The sequence below is a fragment of the Amphiprion ocellaris genome, chromosome 1 (assembly GCF_022539595.1).
Source record: "Amphiprion ocellaris isolate individual 3 ecotype Okinawa chromosome 1, ASM2253959v1, whole genome shotgun sequence".
Taxonomy (NCBI): domain Eukaryota; kingdom Metazoa; phylum Chordata; class Actinopteri; family Pomacentridae; genus Amphiprion; species Amphiprion ocellaris.
Window position 1 is genome coordinate 1,043,300 of NC_072766.1, and position 27,078 is coordinate 1,070,377.

Sequence of the window (27,078 nt, forward strand, 5' to 3'; positions counted from 1 at the left end):
CACATGTCATGAGCCATTCAGGGGCAGGGAAAATGTGGGAAAAACTAAAATCGAGTGGAAAAATGTATTTCAACCTCAGTTTTCACCCCGGTTACATACTGTTGATAAAACTGGGCTTGTAGCACATTGTCTGCCTTGCAACAATGGGAAAGAGGCACCGTTTACGTTTTGACAACCTATATCTAATGAGTTATTGATGCTGGAAGTTCGAATCTGTGAATATCTTTCCAACTTTACTGAACTTGGGGCCACTACCACCTAAGGAGTGATATATTTAATTTTGAAAAAAGCATTTAGCCATACTTAAAGCTTTAAGTGCTTTATTAACACGGAACTAAAAATTTTGTATTGTTTTATTATCACAGGTTCTGTCTGAAAAGAGGTGGCATCATTTTAAACAGTGAAATCAAACTAACAAAATGTAATGACCAACCAGTGAGCAATACTGGATTCTACAAAAATATAAACAACTTTTTTTATATCTAAATCTTATCTTAACACAGTTAATGTATTAACTTATTTTTGTGTGTATGCATGTATTTATTGATTTATTTAGTACTGTTAACATAGAGTTCTGAGTGAATTTTTCTTAAGATAGGCAAAGGCCATTTATTGATTACATATAGGCTGTTAAATGTTTATTAAAAACTAAAAAGCATTTTAAAAAAAAACAACGTAGGCATTTATTGAGTCACTAAAATACTGTAGAGTACAGACCACATCAGCATGATTATAAGCATCCTCTGGTAAATTAACAACCAGATACTGATGTCTCTCACCATATGGACTTCAGGAGATGATTAGATGATGATAAACTGTGACCTACTGGTTGGGTTCTCTCTGTTCTCATGTTTCTTACATGTTTGTCCCCTGACAGCTGGGTCCTAATGTTTTTTGAGCAACACACCATACTATGACGTTTTTACAATGATGGTTCTACTATGGAACCAGTTTGACATGTTCAGGTGTTCTTTGTGTGAAAACTCAGAGATTTCAGGGATCAGAAGGTGGTTTTCAACTTTCTTTGTTAACTTTCTGCTTCAACTTTAAACTAAATTTCCTTCACTAAGCCAGCCCTCTGGACTTCCAGGAAGCTGTGTTCCTATTGGCTGTCCAGGTGGCTGCTTGGTGTTATCAGGAACACCTGAGCAGCTCAGTGTCTTCCTGCTTTATTTAGCTGCAGACAAACTTTTCCTCTGCTTCTCTCCACCCCTGAACCGGGTTTGGTTCCGTTGCTTTAGTTTGTTCTTTAGGCGTTGGCTTGCAGCTTCCAGCAGTAAAATCGTCTTTAATGTGTTTCTTGGTGTGTTTTAGGGCTTTGTACTGGATAGTTGTCTTGGTAAATGTGGTTCTTTAGCCACAGTTAGCACATGGTGCTAATGTGTGCAGTGATTAGTGGATTTGGTGCAGCTGAGTTGTGTCTTTATCTTGGCTGTAGTGAGTCTTCAGAGGTTTTTGGTCAGACACATTCTGTATTCTTGTTTGAGAACCAACGTTGGTTGTCCAGAAGGTAAGAGTTCCTGTCCTGATTCTCTGTTCTCAGAGGTTCTCTGGTAGGCTGCAGTAGACTTTAGTGTTTGGGTTGTGCTAGTTTGGTTTTTGTACGGTTTCATTTGGACGACTATCTTGAGGCCCCTCCATGTGGTTTAGTGAGGTTTTCTGGAACAGTTCTACAAAGCAACCTGCAGCAGAAGAGACTTTGAGAGTTTTTAGGAAGTTCTGGAGACCAGACTTTAGAGCAGCAGGAACATTTGTCAGCAGTTTGAGCAGGAGAAGGTGAGCTTCAGAGTAGAAATGAGACAGAAACCTTCTTAACCCGTGTGGTGAGGTCCTGTACCAAGAGTTTGAGCAGGTTGTGAAGAGTCTGTAGTTCTTTGGTCTGAAAGCACAAGAAGAGTCGACTCATTAAAGGAGAAAACAGGAGATATTGTTGCTTCTTCTGTCACTCTGCAGTTTCCTTAGACTGAATATCAAGTTTATATTTTAAATGATTTACCATGTGAGCCCAAGAAGACTTCAATAAACTCCCTCCATCCCCTGGACACAACATATTTTATTACCATGTTAAATCTTTTTTTTTTTTGTTTTTGAGTTTTAATCATAGTTTTAGCATAGTTTTTTCTCTTTGCTTGTTTAGTTTTGTAATCTGTGTTAAAGGTGCTAAACAAATAAAGCTGAATTGATAAACTGTATAACTGACTAACTCATGATTGTGACAACAGAAGTATTTTCATTGTGATTTAAGGGTTTATTTCATCTTTAAGGTTGGGGTTAAAATCTTGACAAAAAAAGATTAAAGAAATAACCTACAGTAAAAGAGCAATTAAATCAAAGGAAAAAAAATTTAATATAATAAAAATTTTAAAAAGAAAATTAAACATTAAATACAATTAGATTATATTAGACAAAATATTTAATTAGATAATTAAACAGAAGATACAAAGCATGTAATTATGAAATTAAACAAAAAATTTTAAACAAAAATATTAAACATTAAAGATGAAATATTTTAGATAATTAAACATTTAAAAAATACAATTAAACAAGAATATTACACATTTAGAAAAATACAAAACATTTAATTAGATTATTAAACCTTTAAAAGTCAAAACATTTAATCAAAAAATTAAATGTTTAATTAGAAAATTAAATCTTAAAGACAATAAAACTTTAAATAGGAATTAAACAGAAAATACAATGAAGCATTAAAAAAGAAAATTAACCATTAAAAGGTGGTAAAACATTTAAAAAGAAAAACCTTAAAGATTTAATCGAAAAATTAAACATTGGGAAAGAAAAGGACATTTTTCAAACAAGCCGATAAAACATTTGAAAAAAACAACAATTAAACATTAAAAAGACAAAACATTTCGAAATCAGATCAGACATTAGAACAGAATAAAAGGTGAGAAAAGAGCAAAACTAAACATTTAAGAAGAATCAAACTAAAGATAAAACCTTTGAAAAGACACCAGTTAAACTTTAGAAGATCAAATTAAACAGAAGAAACAATAAAATGATCAAAAGAGAAAATACAGATAAAGGCCTTAAAGTGTTTTCTAGTCTGAAATGAAAACATCAAGTTGTTTCTTCAAACATTTCCTCTTTCTATGTTCTTGGTTTGATTGTGGATAGGTTTACTAAGAACTCATTTCAGAAAACTGATTTCCAGATAAAGTCTACTAGTAGCTGAAGGCATTTATCAAACTAATGTTATCTTCAGATCTCCACAAACTTTACTGTTCAGTGAAGAGAATCAAAGTTTGAGGATTTCTAAAAAACCCACAGGTGAAGGTCTGAGAAGAACTGAGAGGGATGATCTAAATGTGAAATCAAGACTCATGGTCACAAGTTTTAAGGCTTCTGTTAACTAGAAAGTTCAAACTAACACAGAAGTAGTGAGAAACTTTTAAAATTTCAGTCCTCAGACTGTCTGAAGGTTCAAACTAACAGAGAACTACTCAGGAACTTAGAAGATATCAGTCCTCGGACTGTCTGAAGGTTCAATCTAACAGAGAACTACTGTGGGACTTAGAAAATTTCAGTCCTCAGACTGTGTGAAAGCTCAGGTCCTGAGGACTCGGGAGGTGTGGAGGCTTTGGAAAGTCTTGGAACTGAGGGTTGAACCCTCCAGCACAAAGGCTGAAGTCCAACCTCCTGAGAAAAACGGTCGAGTCGAGACTCGAATTAAAAAAAAAACTTGAAAATGGCAAAAAATAGATGACAAATGCGCAAAAAAAAGAAGAATTAGTATCTGAGTGAGTAGCTCAGGAGGATAAGAAGAGGACTACCAACTGGAAGGTTGCAGGTTCAAGACCTGCCAGTGGCAGTTTTCTTTGTTTGTCTTTGTCACACTTTTGAGAAAATTTAAGAAGTGTCTGGTCTTGAACCAGTGACCTGCAGCTCCATAGGCAAATCCTTAACTCACTGAGCTACAGATCAGATGAAAAGCAATAAATTCGTCGTCCCTTTGACATCGTAGTTCCTGAAGTGACCACATGGGTGGACCCAAGGCGGAGTCTGGGTGGAGTCAGGGCGGAGAGTAGGCGGGGAGGTGGGTGGCGGCCTCCCCCCCTCTACTCCCCCACCTCTCCCCACCACCCACCACACCTTACCCCGCCCGACGAGTTTTTCGAGTCTCCACGAGTCCTTCGAGTCTCGACAGGTTTTCCCGAGTTTCTGGAGTTTCCACCAGGTCGGAGGCAGAACAAGTTGTCATGAAGAGGCCAGGATGGACTGACTTTTTACAGCAACTAGAAGGAAGACCACTAGAAGAGCAGGTCTTTAACCACCATCCATAAAATCCATGGAGTCGCTCCAGAGAAATGAAGGGAGGTCAACTTTTATCAACCTCCATCCAGATGTTCAATTTCATATCTTTACTTGGAGATTTTTAGCACCACAAACCTTTAGTATCACACTTTATTATCATTTCTTAGGACTTTAATGGAATCCACCAGCAGATTTAGTTTTTGTTGACAAACTTTATTCTTGTCGTTGTGGGACTGCAGTATTTAAAACTGTTCCTTCTATTTGACCTCATGTTTATTAGTTTTAGTGGAGAAAGTTATTTTAGGTGTCGATTAATCTCTTAAAAACTAAATAATAAATTGGATTAGTCAAGAGGTTTAAATTTCTTACTTTGTCATATTTTAAATATGACAAAAAAGTATGAAAATAAAGCGTCTTGAGACAATTTGACCTGTATTTGGCGTTACAGAAATAAAATTGAATTAAAATTGTATGTATCTTGTAATGTTGGAGTAATTCAGCCATATATGTTGGAAAAAACATTTTCTTTGTCCATTAATCTATCGTTTTCTCCAGTAATTCATTTCTTGTTTTGGTTTATAAAATGGCAAGCCCAAATCAGTTTACTGTCATAAAAACCAAAAAGATTTACATTCATGATGCAGGAATCAGGCAGTTTTTCACTTTTTATCTTAGTTTAGTCAGAAAGATAGTTGATAATGTGTGAATTGTTGCAGCTTGTGAGCCATAGAAGGTTTTAATCTTTGGGGCCGAGTGTCAGAAAACATTTAGAAACCAACATCAACAAAACACTCAACAAAGATTTTAACATCATTAAAGGGAAATCCAACTTTTGCATGACAATGTCTTATTAAAGGACATTAATTTCCAACATAAATGTGTGATATTCATCCTCTGGAGCTTTCTCTTCACATCGTCTTCCACCTGGACTGGTTTGGTCGGGAGCATGTGCAACAAACATTTGAAAAACTGCACTTTAACATCAATGAATGACACTGAAGTTTAATCTCTACATAAATGAGACTGAGTCTGGATGTGCTGCTCTGTCATTAACTCCTAAGTTTAGGGAAAGTTCAAACAAAAGAGAACAGTTCAGAGACTTGAGAATGAGCTTATTTTGAACAAACATCTCAGACTTTGTGAGCTTCAGCACCTCTAGCAAGATATTTTAACAACAAGCAACTCAAGAGATCCACAAGTTGGAGAGAGTTAGCTTTAGCTGAGCCAAAGAACATGTGGGACGCTAACCTAGCAAACATTTCAGACATTTCTCTGTGAATTCTGAGAAATAATTTACTATTTAATGACAGAGCTACACATCTTAACTCAGTCTCATTAAAACAGACTCTAATTCAGTGTCATCCATCCATATTAAAGTGCAGTTACCCAAAATGTTTGTTGCATGAGCTCCAACAAAACCTGTCCAGGTAGAAGGCCACTTTGACAAACAGGAAGTGGACGATTCCAAGCAGATTTATAGAAGGGGGAACCAGACTGTACTAAGTTTGGTCGAGTATAGAGGGGTGTTTTGTGGGTTTTTAAGGCTGATAATGATTATTAGTGAGACATTTGGAGTAGATATTCATTTGCAGTAAATGAAAGTATTTAAAATCTTGAGTTAAACTTAGAACACAAACTCTAACAGAAAACTTTGTTGATACGTTTTTGTTTTGTTTACAGATGTTAAGTTAAAGGAGTTTTATTCGTGACGTATAACCAATCAAATCACTCCAGAAGACAGAGCGACCACAGGTAGATAAAGGTTCAGAGCCAAAGTAGCGGCATTTTTAAATGTATTTATCACCGTATATCAGTAAAAAATAAAATACTGCTAATCAGTAAATCAGTCAGCCCACAATTACTACAATTCTACAATGTATGTCTCTTTGCTTTGACTTGTTATTTGTACAATATACGATGTGTATGATGGTGTTTTTTCATAGCAAAGGCTGTACTATGATGTTTTCTAAGAGACATACGATGCTACTCTGGTTGTTCTGGCTCTGGGCTGCTGCACTCCTCCTCTGTTGCTTTCTGGATTGTACTCAGCTGCATGTCTTCGTCCATCCGGCCTCCGTTGACTCGTCCCACCTGCCGTCTCTGGAGCTGAAGCTGGATTGGAACAGACCAAAGTACAGTCCAATCACGATGCCAGCTGCCTCTCAAAAGGCTCCTTCATCTGGCAGGTGGCAGCACTTCTTCTGAGGGGAAGCTGAGCTGGTCCAGCAGAACTTTGGAGATGTGTTCCAGTGGTTGGTGGATGTGTGGGGAGATAGAGAGGGACCTTTGAATTGTTCACAAAGGAAAACAGGGAACCCATTGGTAGTTTTAGTTTAGGCTGCTACTTTGGTATGTTTTGGGGGTTTAAGAGGTGAACAGGAAGAGTTTTTTTTCGTACTGATTATCTTTTACTTTGTTCCTGGTTGGAATGCCCATCAATGTCAACGTGAAGTTCACTTTTAGTTCTGTTGATTTATTTTTATTTTACTAACACCCATTTGTTTTTAACCCCCTCACATGTTGTGCTGTTGTAAACTTACTCTTTCAAATAAATTCTCATCTAACCCTCTGGAAACCAGCGTTTGGACTGTTTTTGTGTTGCTCCTCACCTACTGACAGCTGTGGACTAAAGGCCATACTGTGACGTTTTTAGAGCGACATGCTATACTATGATGTTTGTTGGGCGACACGCTATACTATAGGCTTTTTTAATTGACATATTACTGACGTTTTTTGTTTTAGTTTTTTTTTTAGCAACATATAAGAATTCGAACAGTTTTAAAAGTTACTATACTTTTACTTGCGCAATGAAATTATTATTCTATGGCATTTTTTAGATGACATATTATACTCTGATGTTTTCTTGAATTACATACTATTTTGACAATATACTGCACTATGACATTTTTTGAACCACATATCATACATGACAATTTTAGGCAACATCCTATCATTTTGCGCTTTTTGAACCACATAATAATCTATGTTTTGTTTGTTTCTTGTCAACATGCTGTACTATGAACTACAGGCCATACTATGTTATTCTTGAGTAAAGTATACTATACTTTGACATTTTCTGAACTACATCCTATACTATGGCGTTATACACAGAGTGCTTTGGTTACATGTTGATTTATAATCTAGATTTTTTTCTGTTTTGTTTTTTGACAGGATTACCACAGACCTGACCGTGAACACCGTTGACACCCACCTCAGGGAGACGCTGTCTAAGATCTCAAGGCTGCTTGGTCGTGGTCTTTCTGGCACGTACTCTTCCAAGATGAGCCGGGAAGTTTAACACTGATGGAATGACACCAGGTCTAAGCCGACAAACTTCCAATTCCTCCTCAAGCCATAGTCTCTGGGAAACCTACATGGAGTAAGAAAAGTAGACAGACAAGTAAATAAGTCTCTACACAACATATTAAAAAGAAATCATGCTAATAAATTAAGTACAAAGAACCGAATTAGCCAATATACTGGAGACCAGAGCTATTTAATTTGATAAGTATAACCTTGTTTAGTAACATTTCAATTATTTGAGAACAGTCCTAAAGAACTACCTGTAATCCCAATCATAAAATGGGTTTGGAGGAAGAACATAGATGGTAATCTGGATATACATGATTTAGGCTTTATAACTACTATTGGTAGTATTGGTGGTAGTAATAGCAATATGACTACTACTAGTAGTACATTAAATGCTGCTGATACTGGCACTGCTACTACAACTTGGAATACTATTACAAATGCTGATACTACTTCTACGACTCTAACAGCTGTTTATACTACTACTGCTGCTTGTACTTTTAGTATTACTACTACTGCTTGTACAACTATACTACAGCTACTATTAATCGTCTGGTATTTGGTTGTCAAGCTGCTTGCTCGCCTTAGCGTTTTGCTAGTGGCTAACTAGTTAGCTCTCATAGACTGGAAGCTCTCAACAAGATTTAATAATGAAAAAAGAGCCAAAAACTATTCTTACCTATGAAAAGTCATTCCAAGTTTCCTTGTCTCAATCGTACGACGTAGTGTGTAACTGTATGCAGCACAGTGAGCCGGTGTTCCAGTTTGACTGGTGATCAGGTTAACTGGCGATAGTTTCCGTCTCCAGATGTTTCGTCTGCAGATTCGTCACGATCAGACCTGGATTTACGTGAAATAAAGATACCAGATAAAGAAGACGTCGCCGAAAAACGCCGGCATCACTACTTAATAAAGTCTATATCCATGTAAATATCATCTACAGACAGTAAAAAGAAACGTGCGGGCCGAAATAAAAAACACGTATTTTTCAAGTAGGTGAGAGGATTCGAAACCACGTAATCCTGCGATAAAATTACGAGACCATCGTTTTACTCAGTGTGCTACCAATCAGCTTGACGAGCATTCCGCTTCATCCATATAGATCACTGTCATTCTGTCAGGTGTTTAACACCTGGTGATCGTTCAGGAAACACGCCCATGTCAACTGGGGATAGTCACAACTTAACACAGGCTTCCTGGTTAAGAACGAGACACAAAACTATTTATTGTCTCACCAAGAAAACCCACAACATAGAAGCACGTCCACTGCTGTGTTGTGTTAGTTTGTGTGTTCAGTGGAACAGATCCAGAGCAGAACTTCAGGTTTAACTCGGGTTTGTTCTCAGAAACACTCAGACCCTCAGCAGCCTCCCATCAGAACAACATGCAGCACAAAATTAGGTTGATTTGCTAAAATGCATCGGAACAAACTGAGATCGCGTTGTTTAAACTAGTCACTCAGAAAACAATAAAAACACGTTCAGTCATCCACGTCCTAACCCGTCATTTCAGAGCACATTAACCGCTGACAATATTTTTTTTAAAAAAGGAAGTAAAGGGATCCGACCTGGTCAAAACAAACAATATATTTGTGTGATTTGTGTCTTCCCAAACACCCTGGCTGGTTTAGAAATGGCAGAAGATACTTTTAATGATGTCACAGAGGAAGACTAGAGTGAATTGTGATGTTTGACAGTATTTGATTTAATGACATGTTCCTAATCCACCTTGGAGTACATGTAGGCTAAATATACAAATATGGCAGCACAATATCTTCAGAGTCCAACAGGAATATCTGTAGCTGTAACGTTCAAATGTGACTGTAGTCACTTCAATATCTCCAATAGGTGCTTATGGCTCACTGTGTAGAGCGAACAAACCATTGTTTGTTTTGACCAGATCGAATCCCTTTACTTCCCTTTAAAAAAAAATATTGTCAGCGGTTAAAGTGCTCTGAAATGACGGTTAGGACGTGGATGACTGAACGAGTTTTTTATTGTTTTCTGAGTGAATAGTTTAAACAATGTGGTCTCAGTTTGTTCCGATGCATTTTAGCAAATCAAGCTAATGTTGAGGCTGCTGAGGCTCTGAGTGTTTCTGAGAACAAACCCGAGTTAAGCTCGAAGTTCTGCTCTGGATCTGTTCCACTGAACACACAAAATAACACACAACACAGCAGTGGACGTGCTTCTATGTTGTGGGTTTTCTTGGTGAGACAATAAATAGTTTTCTGACTCGTTCTTAACCAGGAAGCCTGTGTTAAGTTGTGACTATCCCCAGTTGACATGGACGTGTTTCCTGAACAATCACCAGGTGTTAAACACCTGACAGAATGACAGCGATCTATGTGGAAGAAGCAGAATGCTTGTTGAGCTGATCGGTAGCACAATGAGTAAAACGGTGGTCTTGTAATTTTATCGCTGGATTACGTAGTTTCGAATCCTCTCACAGTACTTGAAAAATATGTGCTTTTTTTATTTCGGCCCGCACGTTTCTTTTTACTGTCTGTAGATGATATTTACATGGATATAGACTTTATTAAGCAGTGATGCCAACGTTTTTCGGCGAGGTCTTCTTTATCTGGTATCTTTATTTCATGTAAATCCAGGTCTGATCGTGACGAATCTGCGGACGAAACATCTGGAGACGGAAACTATCGCCAGCTAACCTGATCACCAGTCAAACTGGAACACCGGCGTACTTGTTTCCGTTTTCACGCCGTCTACATCAACGGAATGCACTGAAACTTTGCCCCCACTAGCTTAGCCTCGCTGTAGCATGCAGCTCAAAGGGGCGTGTCCTATGTACTCATTCATATCTATGAGAACAACGGTAGCTGCACATAAGGACGCCTGACGTTGATTAGCTGCGTAAATACCATTATATACAGTCTATGGTAAATACGTATGTGAATCGCATCATTGGCTGCAGCAGCCAGTCACCGGTCACTCACTGACTCACAATGAAAAATAGCACAGAATGAATTGTTACGTGTTTATTTTATTTACAATTTAGGTTGGATTTTTTTTTTGTGCGCAGCGCAGATTTTCTGTGCGCGGAGACCGTGTCAGCAGTGCGCAATTGCGCACGTGCGCAGCTTAGAGGGAACAGTGCTTCTGAGTGTTTGAGTGTAACTTTTACTAAACTGTCCACTGTGGTGACAAATACAGATTAATGGTAAATGAAGATGTAGATTCACAAACTGGAAAATTAAGTAGTTATACCAGAAAAGTAAGTTACACAACAATACTGAGATTACTAACAATAACCACTGGACGTGATGTCAACAAACCCATCTTATGTGTAATGATGAAGGTGTTTTACATCGACCATGAACTTTGTCTTTCATCTGTAAGAGAAACAACACGATACTTCCTCTTTTAAAACTGACAAGATCTCTCCTTAATAATATCATCCTGCCAATTCTACTGGTTTGTATCATATTGGTTTAGCAATTAATTACTGGCCATTGGTCATAACCAATAACAAAGTCAAACACTTCCCTTGGGTCGGTTACCACGTAGATTAATTCAGTGACTTTGTCTCGTCATAACAGAAGACATTTTGATGTGTCACGTTGGGGAAAAACAGCCATGTACTATAATTATAGATAGCTGGATTCCATTTTGCTGCTTTAGTTTCAGGGTCCTGATGTGGTGGATGGTGGCTCACAGGATGTAGGAGCATATTAATGCCCCTGTTGATGTTGTTAGTGCCACTTTCATACTATCACACTATTAAAAGAATGTTAGCTGTGTAAAAAGTCTATTTCAGTATTTTATCTACTTTAACAGACCTATTCTGGTGAAAATCTTTTAATTTTCTTTACCTTCTCAACAACCATATGGTGATTTTTATAGGCTACAAGTCACATCATGAGCCAAATCAGCAGCCAGCACCATGGCTGAGCGCTACAGTGAGCTAATCCAGCACAACATTATTAGCTGAACCGAAAGTCAGTAAGTTAGCTTGAGCTACAGCAAGCTAATACAGCACAACATTATTAGCTTAACATAAAGTCAGCTCATTGGCTTGAGCTACAGCAAGCTAATATAGAAAAACAGTATTAGCTTGACTGAAAGTCAGCTCGTTAACTTGAGCTACAGCAAGCTAATACAGCATAACATTATTAGCTTAACATAAAGTCAGCTCATTGGCTTGAGCTACAGCAAGCTAATATAGAAGAACAGTATTAGCTTAGCCGAAAGTCAGCTCGTTAGCTTGAGCTACAGCAAGCTAATACAGCACAACATTATTAGCTTAACTAAAAGTCAACTAGTAAGCTTGAGTGACAGCAAGCTAATATTGCATAACATTATTAACTTATTCTGAAGTCAGCCACTTAGCTTGAGTGACAGCAAGCTAATATAACATAACATTACTAGCGTGGCATAAAGTCAGCTAGTTAGCTTGATACTACAGCAAGCTAATGTAGGATAATATTAACTTATTCTAAAGTCAACTCGTTAGCTTGAGTGACAGCAAGCTAATATAACATAACATTACTAGCGTGGCATAAAGCCAGCTAGTTAGCTTGATACTACAGCAAGCTAATGTGGGATAATATTATTAACTTATTCTAAAGTCAGCTCGTTAGCTTGGGTGATAGCAAGCTAATGTAGCATAACATTATTACCTCATTTTAAAGTCAGCCAGTTAGCTTGAGCTACAGCAAGCTACCATAGCATAACTACTAGCTTAACTTGTTTAACCTAAAGTCAGCTCGGTAGCTTGAGTGGAAGCAAGCTAATAAAGCACAATATTATAAAGATAATTTAAAGTCAGCTAGTTAGATACTGCTACAGCAAGCTAATGTTATTAGTCTAACCACATAAGCAGAAAATAGGCTGTAGTAGCAATATTTCCACCTTGAAATTGCAGTTTTGACAGTAAGTACCAAATATAACAGCTGGCAGAGGTTTTCACCACCATCTTTAAACTCTCTCTACTACAGTCTACAGTCCCCACCTGCCTTAAGACAGACACCATCGTCGAGCTGCCTGAACCACTATCGCCCTGTTGCTCTAACCCCCATCATAACCAAATGCTTTGAAAGATTCATATCTTCCCATGTTAAGGCTGCTATTACTGCTGACCTCGATCCACATGAGTTTGCATACAGGACAAACAGGTCAACAGAAGATGCCATCATCACATCTCTCCACTCAGCCCTCACACACCTGGAAGGGAGCAACACCTATGTAAGGATGCTGTTTGTGGATTAAAGCTCCGCCTTCAACACAGTTCTCCCTCATAAACTGGTTCTGAAGTTGAGCAACCTTGGGTTCGGCAGCTCACTGTGCTCCTGGATATTGGACTTCCTCAGCAACAGACCTCAGAACGTCAGGATCAGAGACCACATATCCTTCACTCTCATCCTGAACACCGGTGCTCCTCAGGGGTGTCCTCAGCCCCCTCCTCTACTCTCTGCTCTCCTGTTCACTCCAGCAACACCATCGTCAAGTTCGCTGATGACACCTCCATCATAGGACTGATTAGAGACAAAAATGAATCAGCCTACAGGGAGGAGGTCCAGCATCTGCAGCGATGGTGTCACCACAACAACCTCAACCTCAACACTGGAAAGACCAAGGAGATGGTCTTGGACTTTAGAAGATCAAAGCGAACCGAGCACTCCGCCCTCTACATTGATGGAGAGGAGGTAGAGAGGGTGGAGAGCTTCAGGTTCCTCTGGGTCCATATCTCTGAGGACTTCACATGGTCTACCCACACCTCACACCAGGTGGGGGGGGCCCAACAGAGACTGTACTTCCTCAGGAAGCTGCGTCAGGCTCTTCTCCCCCAAAAGCTGCTCATAAACTTCTATCGCTCCACCATTTAGAGCCTCCTGACCTACTGCTGTACAGGTGGTTCACCTGCTGCCCTGCAGAGGACAGGAAGGACCTGCAACAGGTGGTGAGAGCAGCAGAGCGGGTGATTGGAACCACACTACCTCCCCTCAGAGACGTTTATACCAGCAGACTTCAGAGGAAAGCTAGGAGAATCACCAGAGACCCCTCACACCCAGGACACTCTCTGTTCTCCCCTCAGGTAGACGTTACAGGACACTTAGAGTCAAAACCAACAGACTCAGAAGCAGCTTTTATCCCCAAACTGTCAGATGTCTGCTCCCTCCCCCCTGAATGACAATATAACAAATGCAATAATCATATCAGTGCAATCCATATCATGTGCAATAGTCATATGTACAGCAGGTCTCTAACCACGAACTGTTTCCATACTGGATATTTGCTCAGATGTTGTATATATTTTTAGTGTGTTATATAGTCTATTTTCAATGCTGCTATTCAGAGTTCCAAACCGATTGTCATTGTTTTCCATAACAGTGACAATAAAGACCTATTCTATTCTATTCTATTCTATTCTATTCTATTCTATTCTAAAGAACCCAATCCTGTCAACCTGCAGTTTGGGGCTTTCTGGGCTGAATTACTCCAAATTTTTAGCTCGTCGTTGTACAGTGGAGAGTAGTTTTTGTGTTTGAATGGAGTTGTAGGTGAGCTGGTGTGCTGGGCTGCAGCGAGTCAGGAGGGGTGGGTGGAAAAAAAGGCACAGATTTTATAAATCTGCATGCTGTGAAGAAAACAGTGTGGAGTTACATCTAAGCCATTTCAAGGCAGGACGGGATTATTTTCATGGTAAAAAATACTTATAAATATGTAACTTTAATACACAGATACGAGATTTCAGGGGTGAAATCAACAACCAATAAAGTAAACAAGATAGAACGATACACTCAACAAACACATACTGAATGACGACAGAAGACGTGGTGACTTTATGTTCTTGTTTGGTTGCTATTGAGCAAACACTTTAAAGACAGGAGGGGATGGGTTTGGGAGTGGGTGGGTAACAAGAGATTTCAAGAATAGGATGGCATTTGTCCACTAAACTGTACACAGGAACTGTACTGTACATTACAGTTGTTGTATGGCTGTTAAGCAGTGAATGTAGGCGTTTTTATACACATCCGACATTCTTTAAAGAGCTGGGATCCCCTTGGCTGGAAAACACACCAGCTGACTTGGTCCCTTTGATGGCGGTATTTCCCCTTTGGAAGGGAAAATGAAAAAGCAGCACAAACTTAAAACACATGAAGTGGTTTTTATCTTTCTCACACATACATACAGTCACGCATGAGCGCTCGGCAACGTGCACACACACAGACATAGCATTCACTGCCCAAATAATCATCTCTCTCCAAGATACTCAAAAAAAAAAAAAAAAAAAGATAAATATTTGACTTCAACTACCCAGCAGACGCTGGTGTTCCGGCTTTGTACAGTATTTATACCTGTATATTATAAGCTATAAAGAATTTCTGTGACATTAAAATTTATTAAATAAGGGAAAAATTATTTCATTATAACAGAGCATCCACTGATTAAACTGTAAACTCATAAAGCAGCTAATAAATTGGAGCTTTAAGTTCACTGTGATATCCGAGATGGAGCCTGATTTCTTCTTCAGCTTTTCCAGCTCTGGAACATTCCCTGATGCTGAGTTTTCTTCCGCATATTCCAACGTTCCCTTTTCCCTGTAATCCTGCTCAGTGTCGGCGCTGAGGAAAGAGCTGCCAAGGCACTGGAGAGCATCGGTGGCAGTTCAGTCCACAGAAGAGGAGCCCTTCCACTGCTTCCTGGTCCCCCCGCCTCCCTGTGGAGGTGGAAACACTGTTCGCGGCACTTGGGGACGCTTCTCTGCAGACTTCAACAAAGAAAGGCTAAGCAAGATTGTTTTGAGGAGAGGAGATCAGTTGCTATAACCTCCCGTTGAGAACATAAAGGCCTGCCAGGGGGTTGGACAGGGAGTGCTTTGGTGTCCCAGTGTCCTTCATACCATGAATTCATTGCTGCCGTACAAAACCACATGCGGTGCGATATCTGGGGGGTCCCTGCCGTGGCCTTCTTCTTCTCTGGAGTGCCTCAGGGTTGAATGCCGGGCCCCTTTAAGTTTTTGTTTACCCTTCTCTGGATTGAAGGTGCCTCGGCTGGTGAACTGAGGCCTTTCGTTGTAGGTGCCTTCTTGATCTCCCGTCTGGCTGCTGTCTAAGCTGTCGGATCGAGAGGCCTGAGATGTGTTCAGAGCCTGGGCCGGACCCGAGCCCACGGTGGGAGACTTGGAGTGGAAACGAAACCGCCATGAGGCGGCGGCAGACGAAGAGGAAGCAGACGAAGGGTGGTAGCGTGATGATGAGGAATAGGAGGAAACACTGGAGCAAGAGTCTACAGAGTCCAGGGATTCAGGCTGCCGGCGGAGAACTCGGCGTCGAGGGCTTTTACCGTCAGATCTCCGAGGCCAGGGGGACGTCAACGCTGGACCTCTCTCTGAAACGACAAAGACACATCAAGTGCTTTCCTCTTGTTTTACCCCATAGACTGTACAGCTGCACCTTAAAAAGATCAGAATATCATGGAAAAAGTTCATTTTTCTGTAATTTATTTCACATTTTGAATACAGGGGGTCCTAGACTTGCGTCAGAGTTCCGTATGCTACATTAGCTTGCTTTATAGTCTCTTCTACTCTAAATGGGACAACATTTTACAAAACAAACTCCATGCTGCACTGAAGGAGACTTGAAACGAGTAATTCAGGCCATAAACTCATTGGGAAAATGTTCACAGAAATAACAAATCCAGTGAGAAATGGGCTGATTTTCTCATCGACTTCTACAGAATTAGACCAGAGGAGTCACCCCCTGCTGGCCGTTACACAGAATGCAGGTTTCAAGCATTTCTGCATCGGCTTTACTTTTCAGACCTGGAAACAACATCCATCTTTTAAATAGTCTGTTTTTCGTCACCTTTTCACCCCAATTAGACAAATGACATAATGTGCATAATGACATACCAGAGAAGTCAGAAATGGTTTCCTCAGAGTCCACGTTGAGGTTTTCAGAGCTGTCAGCTGTACCGATAGAGGCCTCCGACTCCAGGGTCTCATCATCTGACGCTCGAGGCTCCAGAGTCAACATCTCGAAGGTCAGCTCCTCTCTGCAAAAACAAACATTACTCGGATTAACAAAATGAGACACAGCTAGCATCAATAAAACACAACTTAACCCTCCTGTTGTCCTCATTTACGGCACCAAAAAATATAGTTTCCTCATTTGAAAAAAATCCAAAAATTCTGCAAAAAAATTCCCCAAATTTATGAAAATTTGCAAAACCTTCAGGAAGACAATTCCAATAATTCTTTAAAAGTTTTATTTAAAAAAAAAAAAATCCCCCAAATTTGGCAAGAAAATTCTTGTAAATATTTTCAAAAAACTAGTAAAAAACTTCCAAAAAAATCCTAAAAATATCGAAAGTGATTCCATATATATCAGTAAAACTTCTAATGTTCCCTTGAGAACATTCATTCCAAAATCCAATGAATTTCGCTGGATTTTGGTTTTTATATGAATGTTCTTAAGAAACATTTTTAATATTTCTTTTTTTCCACCAAAAAATGTTCAAAGATTTCCCAAAAATGTAGAAAATGTGAACATCAGAAGTTTCATGGTGAAATATTTTTTTTCCCATATTTTCAAACTTTAAAACGGTTCAGTTTTGACCTGCAGGACGACACGAGGGTTAATCAGTGACTGCTGCATGGCTCTACATTGTTAGTAATTTATTGATCATATTTTAGTTACTTCTCTTTCTGGAGGTTTTCTATCTGTTCTGTCAGCACCCTCTCCTCCTGCTGCATGGCGGCCTGCTGGTGCTTGGAGATTTCGACGAACGATTCCGCTCCTTCTTCACTGCCGCTCTCTTCGATAACAGGGTCGGCCACAGACGGCAGTCGAGGACTGACCGGAGGCGAGGGAGTGTGGTAGCTCAGTCGCTGTACGTGGCCTTTTCCCTGGAGAGGCAACACAACCACACATAATGCCTTCTCAATAATATTACATTAGTGCTTCATAAAAAAAATGCAAAAGTCCAGCACACCACTTCTAGCAAGCAGCTACTCCCTCAGACATGCACAGACTGAGCCAGCCAAGTTTAAAACAGTAAAACTGATGAAACCCAAAGACAGATACAACACAACAATACACAAACTTTACCTTTTTAGCTGCATTTGGCTGCTTTGAGCAAAAACGACAAGAGAAACAATACAAGGATCAGCAATGCCTGATTTGTAGTTGTCACTCTGCAAAAACTCAAAATCTTTCCAAGTCTTTTTGTCTTATTTTTTAGTCAAAATGTCTCATCCCACTTGATTTAAGATAAATTCACTGAACAAGAGACATTTCAGCAGATGGAGGGACTTGTTTTAAGACAATGCATCTTCAATATCTTAAGTCAAACAATCTTGAAATTATCTTGTTTTGAGTTGAATTTTACAAGAAAACTCAAAATAAGTTTAATACATCTGAAATTAAGAGGTTACATGAAAGCAAAAATCTATTTTTGAGTGAAAAACTGCTATTTTTTTTTTTAGCATGTCTGGCTTATTTTAAGACACCTAAGCTTGACAATCCTGGTAAAATAGAGAGAAAATAAGTTTTCCCAGCTAATTTTAAGATCTCAATATTCTAAATATCATATCTTATTTCAAGAAATCTTACCAAGACATTTTTCACTTGTTCTATTGACAGATTTTTCACTTATTTCAAGGTAAAATTTCCTTGAAATAAGTTTTTTTTTTCTTGTTTTGAGGGGGCATTTTTTCCAGTGCAGTTTTAACATGCAGAAACAGTCTGCCAACAGTAGCCACTCATTTTTAATACAGCTTCTTCTAGCTAAATGTGACTCCAACAGCAGTAATATCACTGTTGTGTAATACTGTTGGGGAAATGTACAAGAAGTGGATTAATGAGAAGCCTCAAAACAATAATGATGCTTCTTCTCAATTTATCCAGAGAAAGTAACAAAAACATTAAATCACACTGGCTTTAGAGTTCTTATTAAAGAGGCAGTGCTCTAAACGCTCTAAAATATGAACGTTTTCATTTTTCTACATATTACGTCAGACGATATACAGGAAATGTTTACTTTGTACGTTTCATACTTCACATAACTAATTGGAAGCAACTGCATGATGAGCTTTGTTTCAACCACATGAGACGGTAACAGAAAAAAAACCTGATGTGAACGTGTGACTCATGCTTTGGGGATGAAGAAAAGGAAAGTTAACATCAGATGAGATGCAGTGATCAGAAGCACAATGACATCACCACTGGATGACGGATTGGGGATGTGATCCACGGTGCGTGTATACATACCATAATGTGCTTTATGCTCATAAATCTAACAGCTATTAGTACTGGTCTCTGGGTGAAGGAAAAAACAAGTTAGGGAGGAGATTCTGGAGGAGAAGAGCTGTTTAGAGGAGGAGGTAAAGCAGTGCAGGAGTTTTTAGGATCAGCAGTGAGTGTGGCGTTAACTCACCATCGACCGTCGGATGAGAGTCAGTTTGCACTTCGCTTTATTCTCAGCAAACTCCAGCGTGTTGATGTCCTTTAGTCGCACTCTGTACTTATTCATCTGTTCACAAATGATCAGTTCTACACACCTGTTGAGGAGATGAAACCACATCAGAACCACAGGAGACGCCACAGCAGAACCATGAGGTCCTTTTAAATCCTTCGTTTTTCAACCCTCCTGTTGTCCTCATTTATGGGCACCAAAAAATATTGTTTCCTTGTCTGAAAAAAATCCAAAAATTCTGCAAAAAAATTCCACAAATTTCTAAAAATTTGCAAAACATGCAGGAAGAAAATTCCAATCATTCCTTAAAAGTTTCCCTTAAATTTTTTTTTTAAATCCCCCTAATTTGGCAAGAAAATTCTTTAAAAAAAGAGTAAAAATCTATCAAAAAAATTCCTAAAAATATCTAAAGTGATTCCATATATATCAGTAAAACTTCTAATATTTTGTCTAAGAACATAAAAATCAACCAAAATCCAGCGAATTCTGCTGAATTTTGGTTGATTTTTATGTGAATGTTCTGAAGAAACATTTTTAACATTTCTTTTTTTCCACCAAAAAATGTTCAGAGATTTCCCAAAAATGTTGAAAGTGTGGACATCGGAAGTTTCACTGTGAAAATAGATTTTTTTCCCCACATTTTCAAACGTTAAAATGGGTCAAGTTGACCTGCAGGATGACGTCAGGGTTAAACCCATCATGCATGTCAGAAAATAATCACTGGAAGCGCATGGTAAGACTGGACTTAACGCAGTCTCTGCATGTTTTTTGTTCGTGTCACATTTCTACTCACTGTGAGCTAATTTTTCACTGCAATTTTTTTTTATCGGCTGCTGTTTCTGTTTAACATTTCTTTTAGATGTCTGTGGTGTGTGAGCTTGTGTTTTAAATATGTTTTTAAGTTTTCTTTCTTGTTGAAACCTTGTAAAAGGAGAATTTCTGTCACCGTTGGAAACAGTCTATAAAATCTGTCTGTCTGTCTGTCTGTCTGTCATACAAAGTCCTGCACCTCTGTGGAAACAGCACAACCCTGACTACAAGTACAGGAAGCTCAAACATGTCTTACAGCACCATTAGGCAACTGATTCCACTTCCTCAAATGGACAAATATCTGCCATATCTACAGTGTGTGTTTGTGATTTTACATCTAATCTGTTCAAATGGTTAATCAGCTTCATTTTGTGTAAAAGCTGTTGGTCTGCATTTAACAGACTGATCAGTTTTATTTACACGCTACACAATGAGGCTTGTATTTTCTACAAGGCTGCTCATTCCTAAACTGTTCCTGTCAAAAAAAACATTTTATGCTCTAATGCCGTTAACGTTTATCCAGAATGAGCGAGTTAAATAATATATCGACACTTTCAGACACAAAAAACACAACAATTATGGAACTAGATGGGTTCATTTTAGAGCATCACATTTTCTCCTTTTCTTTTCCTCCATCATAATGTTTTTAATGTTGTAAAGCACTTTGGGTTGCATTTTTTTTAACTGTATGAAAAGTGCTCTATAAATAAAGTTTGATTGATTGATTGATTGATTGATTGATTGATTGATTGATCAGATCGTTGTTTTGTCAGGATGAATCTGGCTAAACTGGATTTTAGAGGAGCTGGTTTAATGTTTTCACATGAAACAGATTCATTTAACTGAAGACCGACTTCTAGTTTTTCCTCTTGTGCATCATGTGTCCGTTCCAGCGCTGCCTCACACTTTCCACTGTTTTTAGGTAACAGAACTGATCTGACAGACGTTGAGTGAATTCTTACGCTGTGGTCTTGCTGATGTCCTGGACGCTCTGCAGAGGATCGATGGTATCGGGGCAGCGGAGGATGCAGGGAGCAAAGACTATCGCCAGAGCGTTAGCCGACATACGGTTGGTCTCCTCCTGCAAAGCAATCCTGAAAGCACAAAGTCAGTATTAGAATCATCTATCGGGATGGAAATGGAGCAGTTTCATGTGTTAATCCTGTTAAAAAATCCTTTATTTCCATTGTAATAACCTCCCCGAACAAAATGAAACAAGACACGGAACACTACATACAGGTTTTTATTAGCTGCTGTTTCTTTTAACATTTATATCAGACGTCTTGAGAATTTCTGCCACTGTTTGAGACACACAATAAAATCCATCCATCCATCTATCCATCCATAGTTCTATCTATCTATCTATCTATCTATCTATCTATCTATCTATCTATCTATCTATCTATCTATCTATCTATCTATCTATCTATCTATCTATCTATCTATCTATCTATCTATCTATCTATCTATCTATCCATGCATCCAACCATCCATCCATCCATCCATCCATAATAACAGGTCGTTTCCTTACCTGACCAGGTGAAATATGAGGCGTTCCAGAGTGTTCAGGTGAGTTCTGCTGAGCTGGTCGATGATTGAATAAACCCCTCTGATCATTTCCTTTTTATCCTGCAAACCTGAGGACCCACAGAACATTTACTGTCACAGCATGCAGGTGTGTCTTCTGCTGTTTGGAGTAGGACTCATCGTTATTGTTGGACACCTCACGTTGATACGTACCCATAGCTCGGATGAACTCCTCGTAGAGCTCAAACGTCATCAGAGGGTTGGGCAGATCTCTCAGCCACTGCTTGAAAACACTCGCGATGACGTGGATGTTGTAGTCGTCCAGATTCATGCTGTCCACATCTGTAGGAGAACGCAGACAGACCACACCAGAGCTCAGTAATCACATTTAACCCTCGTGTCGTCCTGCGGGTCAAAAATGACCCGTTTAAAGTTTGAAAATGTGGGGAAAAAAAATATATTTTCACTTCTGAAACTTCTGGTGTCCACATATTCAACATTTTTGGGAAATCTTTGAACATTTTTTGGTAGAAAAAAAGAAATGCTAAAAATGTTTCTTAAGAACATTCACAAAAAAATCAACCAAAATCCAGTGAAATTCGCTGGATTTTGGTTGATTTTTATGTGAATGTATTTGAAGAAAATATTAGAAGTTTTACTGATATATATGGAATCACTTTAGATATTTTTAGGATTTTTTGGAAGATTTTTACTCATTTTTTGAAAATATTTACAAGAATTTTTTTTCTTGCCAAATTTGTGGGATTTTTAAAAAATAAAACTTAAGGGAAACTTTTAAGGAATTACTGGAATTTTCTTCCTGAAGGTTTTGCAAATTTTCAGAAATTTGTTGAATTGTTTTGCTGGATTTTTTTCAGACAAGGAAACAATGTTTTTTGGTGCCCGTAAATGAGGACAACAGGAGGATTAATCCATCAGTCAGCTCTAGAAGCCAGCAGACATGGTTGACCTGCTGGCCGACCAACAGATCATCACCTGTGTCCAGGCCCTGCTTCAGCTCCTTGATTTTGTTGGTGGAACCAGATTTTCTGTAGATTCCTTCGGTGTAGAGGCCGTGCATCTCGATGTAGTTGATGAGCTTCTCCACCACCAGCGGCACCGTCCTCTCATCGTTAGTCAGACGAGAAACTTCCACTCCGAACTGCCTGGAGGAGAGCTCCGGATCAAACTGTCCACACACAAACATCATTAGATGTTTTAAAATGCATGCAAACATCAATAAAGCTCCCAAAAACACACTTCCAGCCCGTTAGCTCACACAGCAGCAGAAACACCAGCAGCTACTGTACATAAACCCGCTGTAACACAATTACTGTCATGGGATGTTATTGTGAGGATGCATGATATGGCCAGCTCACCTTCTTGCTGCATTTGGTGGTCGTCTTCTGGCAGCACTTTCTGTGGCAGGCGTAGCGGCACACTGGATGAACACAGCCACACACATCAAACAGGTCATTTCCATTGTGTCTCCTCATTATTCAGCTCGAGGTTCAAGCAAAGGGGAAAAAACTGCTGTTATTGCTGGAGAGACCAGATTGGTGCTGGCTGACATGAAGAAAACATCCTGTGTGAATAAAGGACAAACTGTGTGGAGAGTCTGAGCAGAGATGGAGCCGCAGACCCCATGAGTCCAGTTGAAAACAATCTGATTAGAGCCGAGGGCGGGACTCAGACTGGACTCAGTGTTTTTATGTTCATGTGAACGACACGGATGTCTGTCTGCACATTTGGTCACAAAGATTTGGCTTCTTGATGTGATATTGTCTAAAAGTTAAAGAACTGAAGCACACAGTGTGTTTTCCTGAGTTCTCGTGTTGTGTAAATCTGTTTATTCTGTCCTAGCGTCCTTCTGCAGACAAATAAGAAGATCATTCACAGCTTCAGGCTGGACACTTGGGAACATGACTCACTGTTTGTATAGAAGAGGTTCCAGTACATGAGTTTTACTGAAATTTAAATTATTTGGACTTTTCACAACCCACATCTTGTTTGGTCAAATCTAAAGACTAAAAATTAAAGGATGTTTCTACCAGAAGATGTTTCAGGAGCAAATCTGAGGTTTGTTTTCTGAGAGACTGGAGGGAAGTATTTCTGTCTAAACTACAAACATTCATCACAGTTTTTTTGTCTTTAAGTGAGATGATGAGGACATTCCAATGTCCCATTCTAATTACTTTAATGTGCAATGAACAGATATTTTCATTATTAATTAATCTGTTGATTATTTGGTCAATTAACTGATTCATTTGGTTGATAAATCTCCTGAAGTCTAGTTCACACTAAAATGAATGCTTTATGGCTGTTTGTCTCTGTCTAGATTCATATAATATATATTCTCTATAATACAAAAAGCAATGATTCTGAGGAATTTAATTGGTTCCTCATGGTATTAGTATCACCAAATCAGCATCCAAAAAAAAAAAAACAAAGAGTAAAATCTAGTCTCAGTTGTTTTGTTTCTGAGAGTTTCACACTGAAGCTGACCTTTAGGATATAAAATGTCACGACTACATTATTTTATTGTGTTAATTCAGACCTGAGTTAAGTTAAAAACATGTTTTGTGAGATCACAGTAATCTTATCAGATGATTATAAGTCCTTCAAAGATATCACATTCACAAGGTAGAAGAGAGAAAAGCAGCAAATCCAGACAGCTGGCAGCAAGATTTCTACTTGACAGATGACTGAACTGATTACTTGCTTATTAAAATGGTTAGTTTTCTGTCAGCTGAATGATCCATTCATTATTTCTGCATCATATTTAAATGAGAAAAAATGCAACTTTCAGTCCAACCCATGGTCCGGAAAACTGCAGATTTAAAGACAGATTTCTGAGCTGTGTTTAACCCTGGTGTCATCCTGTGAGTCAAATTGACCCGCTTTAAAGTTTGAAAATGTGGAAAAATATATATTTTCACAGTGAAACTTCTGATGTCCACATTTTGAACATTTTTGGGAAATCTTCGAACATTTTTTCGTGGAAAAAAAGAAATATTAAAAATGTTTCTTGAAGAACATTTACATAAAAATCATGATTTTTATGTGAATGTTCTTAAAGAAAATATCAGAAGTTTCACTGATATATATGGAATCACTTTAGACATTTTTAGGATTTATTTTTGAAGATTTTTACTCATTTTTTGAAAATATTTACAAAAATTTTCTTGCCAAATTTGGAAGATTTTTTAAAAATAAAACTTTTAAGGAATTATTGGAATTTCCTTCCTGAAGGTTTTGCAAATTTTCAGAAATTTGGGGAATTTTTTGCAGAATTTTTGGATTTTTTTCAGACAAGGAAACAATATTTTTTGGTGCCTGTATATGAAGACAACAGGAGGGTTAAATTGAGGGTTCTCTAAGCGTTCTGAAGTGACGGCGTGATGTTCTGACGTACGCTTGCAGACGCAGGCCCGGTCCATCATCCAGATGAGTGAGGAGCAGAACTCGCAGTACGTGGGGATGCTGTACTGGGTGGACTTGAAGATGTGGCCGTTGTGTTCCTCCACCTGCAGAGAGCAGCAGAGTTCAGTTCACCTGCATGTTAACTCTGATCCATTCCTTTCATTATTCTCATGCACAGATAATAACATGTCCAGCATGAACACACTCACAATAAACCATCGGATTTATACCACTTTTTACAGTCTTGTCTATTCTTTCTTTTATTTTAAAGAGCAGATAGAGGAGCAGAAGACTGGCTTTGTTTCCTCTAATATGACCAACATTACATTCTCAGCGCTGATCTGAATCAAACTCACGATGTCCATGTCCTTTTTCCTTCGTTTTTTGCGTTCAGGTTTAGGTACGGGCTGCAGGAAAAACAAACAAACAAAAAAAAAAAAACACAATTCAGAACAACGGATGTTTCAGTATTTAGCAGTATATATGAATTAATGTATATCACTGACAAAATCTCCAAACTTTAAAAAACGAACAACCAGGAACAACTGAGTACTAATCTGACGATTTTGTGAAGAACTTTCCTTAAATGTCTTATTAGATCCACAAGAATCAATGAACACATATTTCTTTAATGGAATCACAAAACCGAATCCATCCAAAGTCTGTTGACAGTTTTAACATCGTCCAGAACTCCAGACTATTTGGAGGCTGTTCCCGTCTCTACCTTGGTGACTGCGCTGTCCAGAGGTTTGTACTCCGTCATGAACTCGTCCAGGAAGACTTTGAAGGTGTTGACCCACACTTTGACCGGAGACTCCCTCCAGTCCCTCTGCTCCTGCCTCATGGTTTTCTCCAGGATGTGTTCAAACAGAGCGTAGAGGTCTTTGTAGCGGATGCTCTTACCGTCGTCCATCTGAGGAGGAAGACCATGGTGTCAGGAAGAGCTTTTGTGTCTCATTTTTGTAATATTTTGTCTTGGTTTTTTTGTTTGTTTGTTTGTTTGTTTTTTTGTCTGACTTTTGTCATATTGGTCATAAAGTAAAATCCTCTCTGGTTCAGTTCCAGGTGACTAAATGTTGTGTTCCTTTGTCGACACTGTGATCTGGAAGTTGTAATGTGGAAATGATAAACTGAGGTTGAATGTTGATGAAATTGAACTTATTTTTCTTCAGAAATTTTGGGTTGCTCACGATGTTTTGTACAAAGATCCATCCATCCATCCATTATCTATACACCTCTTAATCCTCACTAGGGTCATGGGGGGGCTGGAGTCTATCCCAGCTGACTCAGGTGAAGGCAGGGGACACCCTAGACAGGTCACCAGTCTGTCACAGGGCTACATACAGAGACAAACAATCACTCTCAAATTCACACCTACGGGCAATTTAGAATGATCAATTAACCTCAGCATATTTTTGGACTGTGGGAGGAAGCCGGAGTACCCGGAGAAAACCCACGCATGCACAGGGAGAACATGCAAACTCCATGTAGAAAGATCCCGGGAAAGCCGGGACGTGAACCAGGGATCTTCTAGCTGCAAGGCGAAAGTGCTAACCACTACACCACTGTGCAGCCCTTGTACAAAGATAATTCCTTAAATGTGAACATTTTCAGAATGTATTTTTTTGCACTAAAACAAAGGAAAAATGTGGAGTTGTGGTTATTTATAAGTTATTATGCTGTGATTTTACTGGTCTGGACTGGAGATTAAACTGGACTGAAAGTGGAACTAATCTGAACTAGAATGAGTTTGACACCCCTGGTTTAGAGTTTGCCGAAGCAGCTCTATAAAGTAAATAAAACCAGCTGCTGAATCTGAATGGCTCACATTAGAAGCAGTGAGGGGGCAGGATTGTGCAGATAGACGACTACTGGTCACCAACGCTACTGGCATGTAAAGCTGGGAGCCTTTCATAAGGATCTTCACATCTTCACAGGTTTTATTTTACATTCACACAATTATAAAACAGCACAAAAGTGGATCTTCAGCATGTGGGACCTTTACAGAATGTCAGAATTATCGTGTGTTCAGCATTAACTCACTGCGAGTGCTGTGGAGTACGAGTTGAAGATGTTTAGACGGAATTCTTTCAGAGCCTTTTTAAACACGACGTCCACCATGGTGTCCTTCTTGCTGTCCTCAGTGTCCAAGTCATTGATCTAAAATATGACACCACAATCATCACAGGATGAATATGAACTACATGCAGCTTTTAAAATATTTGTGAATAAAACTCCGTTACTCTCCTTGTGCAGAACTTTCCCTGCAGGCTAACTAATCTACTCGTGTCGACAGAGTAAG

At 38.9% G+C, this 27,078-nt stretch overlaps 1 protein-coding gene and 1 long non-coding RNA gene across 10 annotated transcripts in view; both read right to left on the bottom strand.

The window, feature by feature from the left end:
- Positions 1–4,408: 4,408 nt before the first annotated feature.
- Positions 4,409–8,586, bottom strand: LOC129347348 (uncharacterized). Its single transcript, XR_008599418.1, has 2 exons — positions 7,484–8,586; positions 4,409–6,556 (listed from the first exon to the last, which is right to left on the bottom strand). It is a non-coding gene; the product is annotated as an uncharacterized LOC129347348 (long non-coding RNA).
- Positions 8,587–14,375: 5,789 nt separating this feature from the next.
- Positions 14,376–27,078, bottom strand: part of myo9aa (myosin IXAa) — a 162,432-nt gene continuing 149,729 nt past the window's right edge. For 5 of the 9 annotated variants that reach the window (XM_055009181.1, XM_055009191.1, XM_055009194.1 and 2 more), the window contains 15 exons: positions 26,820–26,936; positions 25,501–25,689; positions 25,133–25,183; positions 24,769–24,880; positions 22,733–22,794; positions 22,350–22,542; positions 21,567–21,695; positions 21,358–21,463; positions 20,789–20,920; positions 18,978–19,101; positions 18,812–18,859; positions 17,651–17,671; positions 17,240–17,448; positions 16,453–16,595; positions 14,376–15,929 (listed from right to left, as the gene is read on the bottom strand). In XM_055009181.1, coding sequence (XP_054865156.1) covers positions 15,436–15,929; positions 16,453–16,595; positions 17,240–17,448; positions 17,651–17,671; positions 18,812–18,859; positions 18,978–19,101; positions 20,789–20,920; positions 21,358–21,463; positions 21,567–21,695; positions 22,350–22,542; positions 22,733–22,794; positions 24,769–24,880; positions 25,133–25,183; positions 25,501–25,689; positions 26,820–26,936 — 2,130 coding nt within the window. In that variant the 3' untranslated portion in view covers positions 14,376–15,435. The remainder of the gene's footprint in view (positions 15,930–16,452; positions 16,596–17,239; positions 17,449–17,650; positions 17,672–18,811; positions 18,860–18,977; positions 19,102–20,788; positions 20,921–21,357; positions 21,464–21,566; positions 21,696–22,349; positions 22,543–22,732; positions 22,795–24,768; positions 24,881–25,132; positions 25,184–25,500; positions 25,690–26,819; positions 26,937–27,078) is intronic. The other 4 variants (XM_055009170.1, XM_055009179.1, XM_055009174.1 and 1 more) reach the window with 4 other exon arrangements.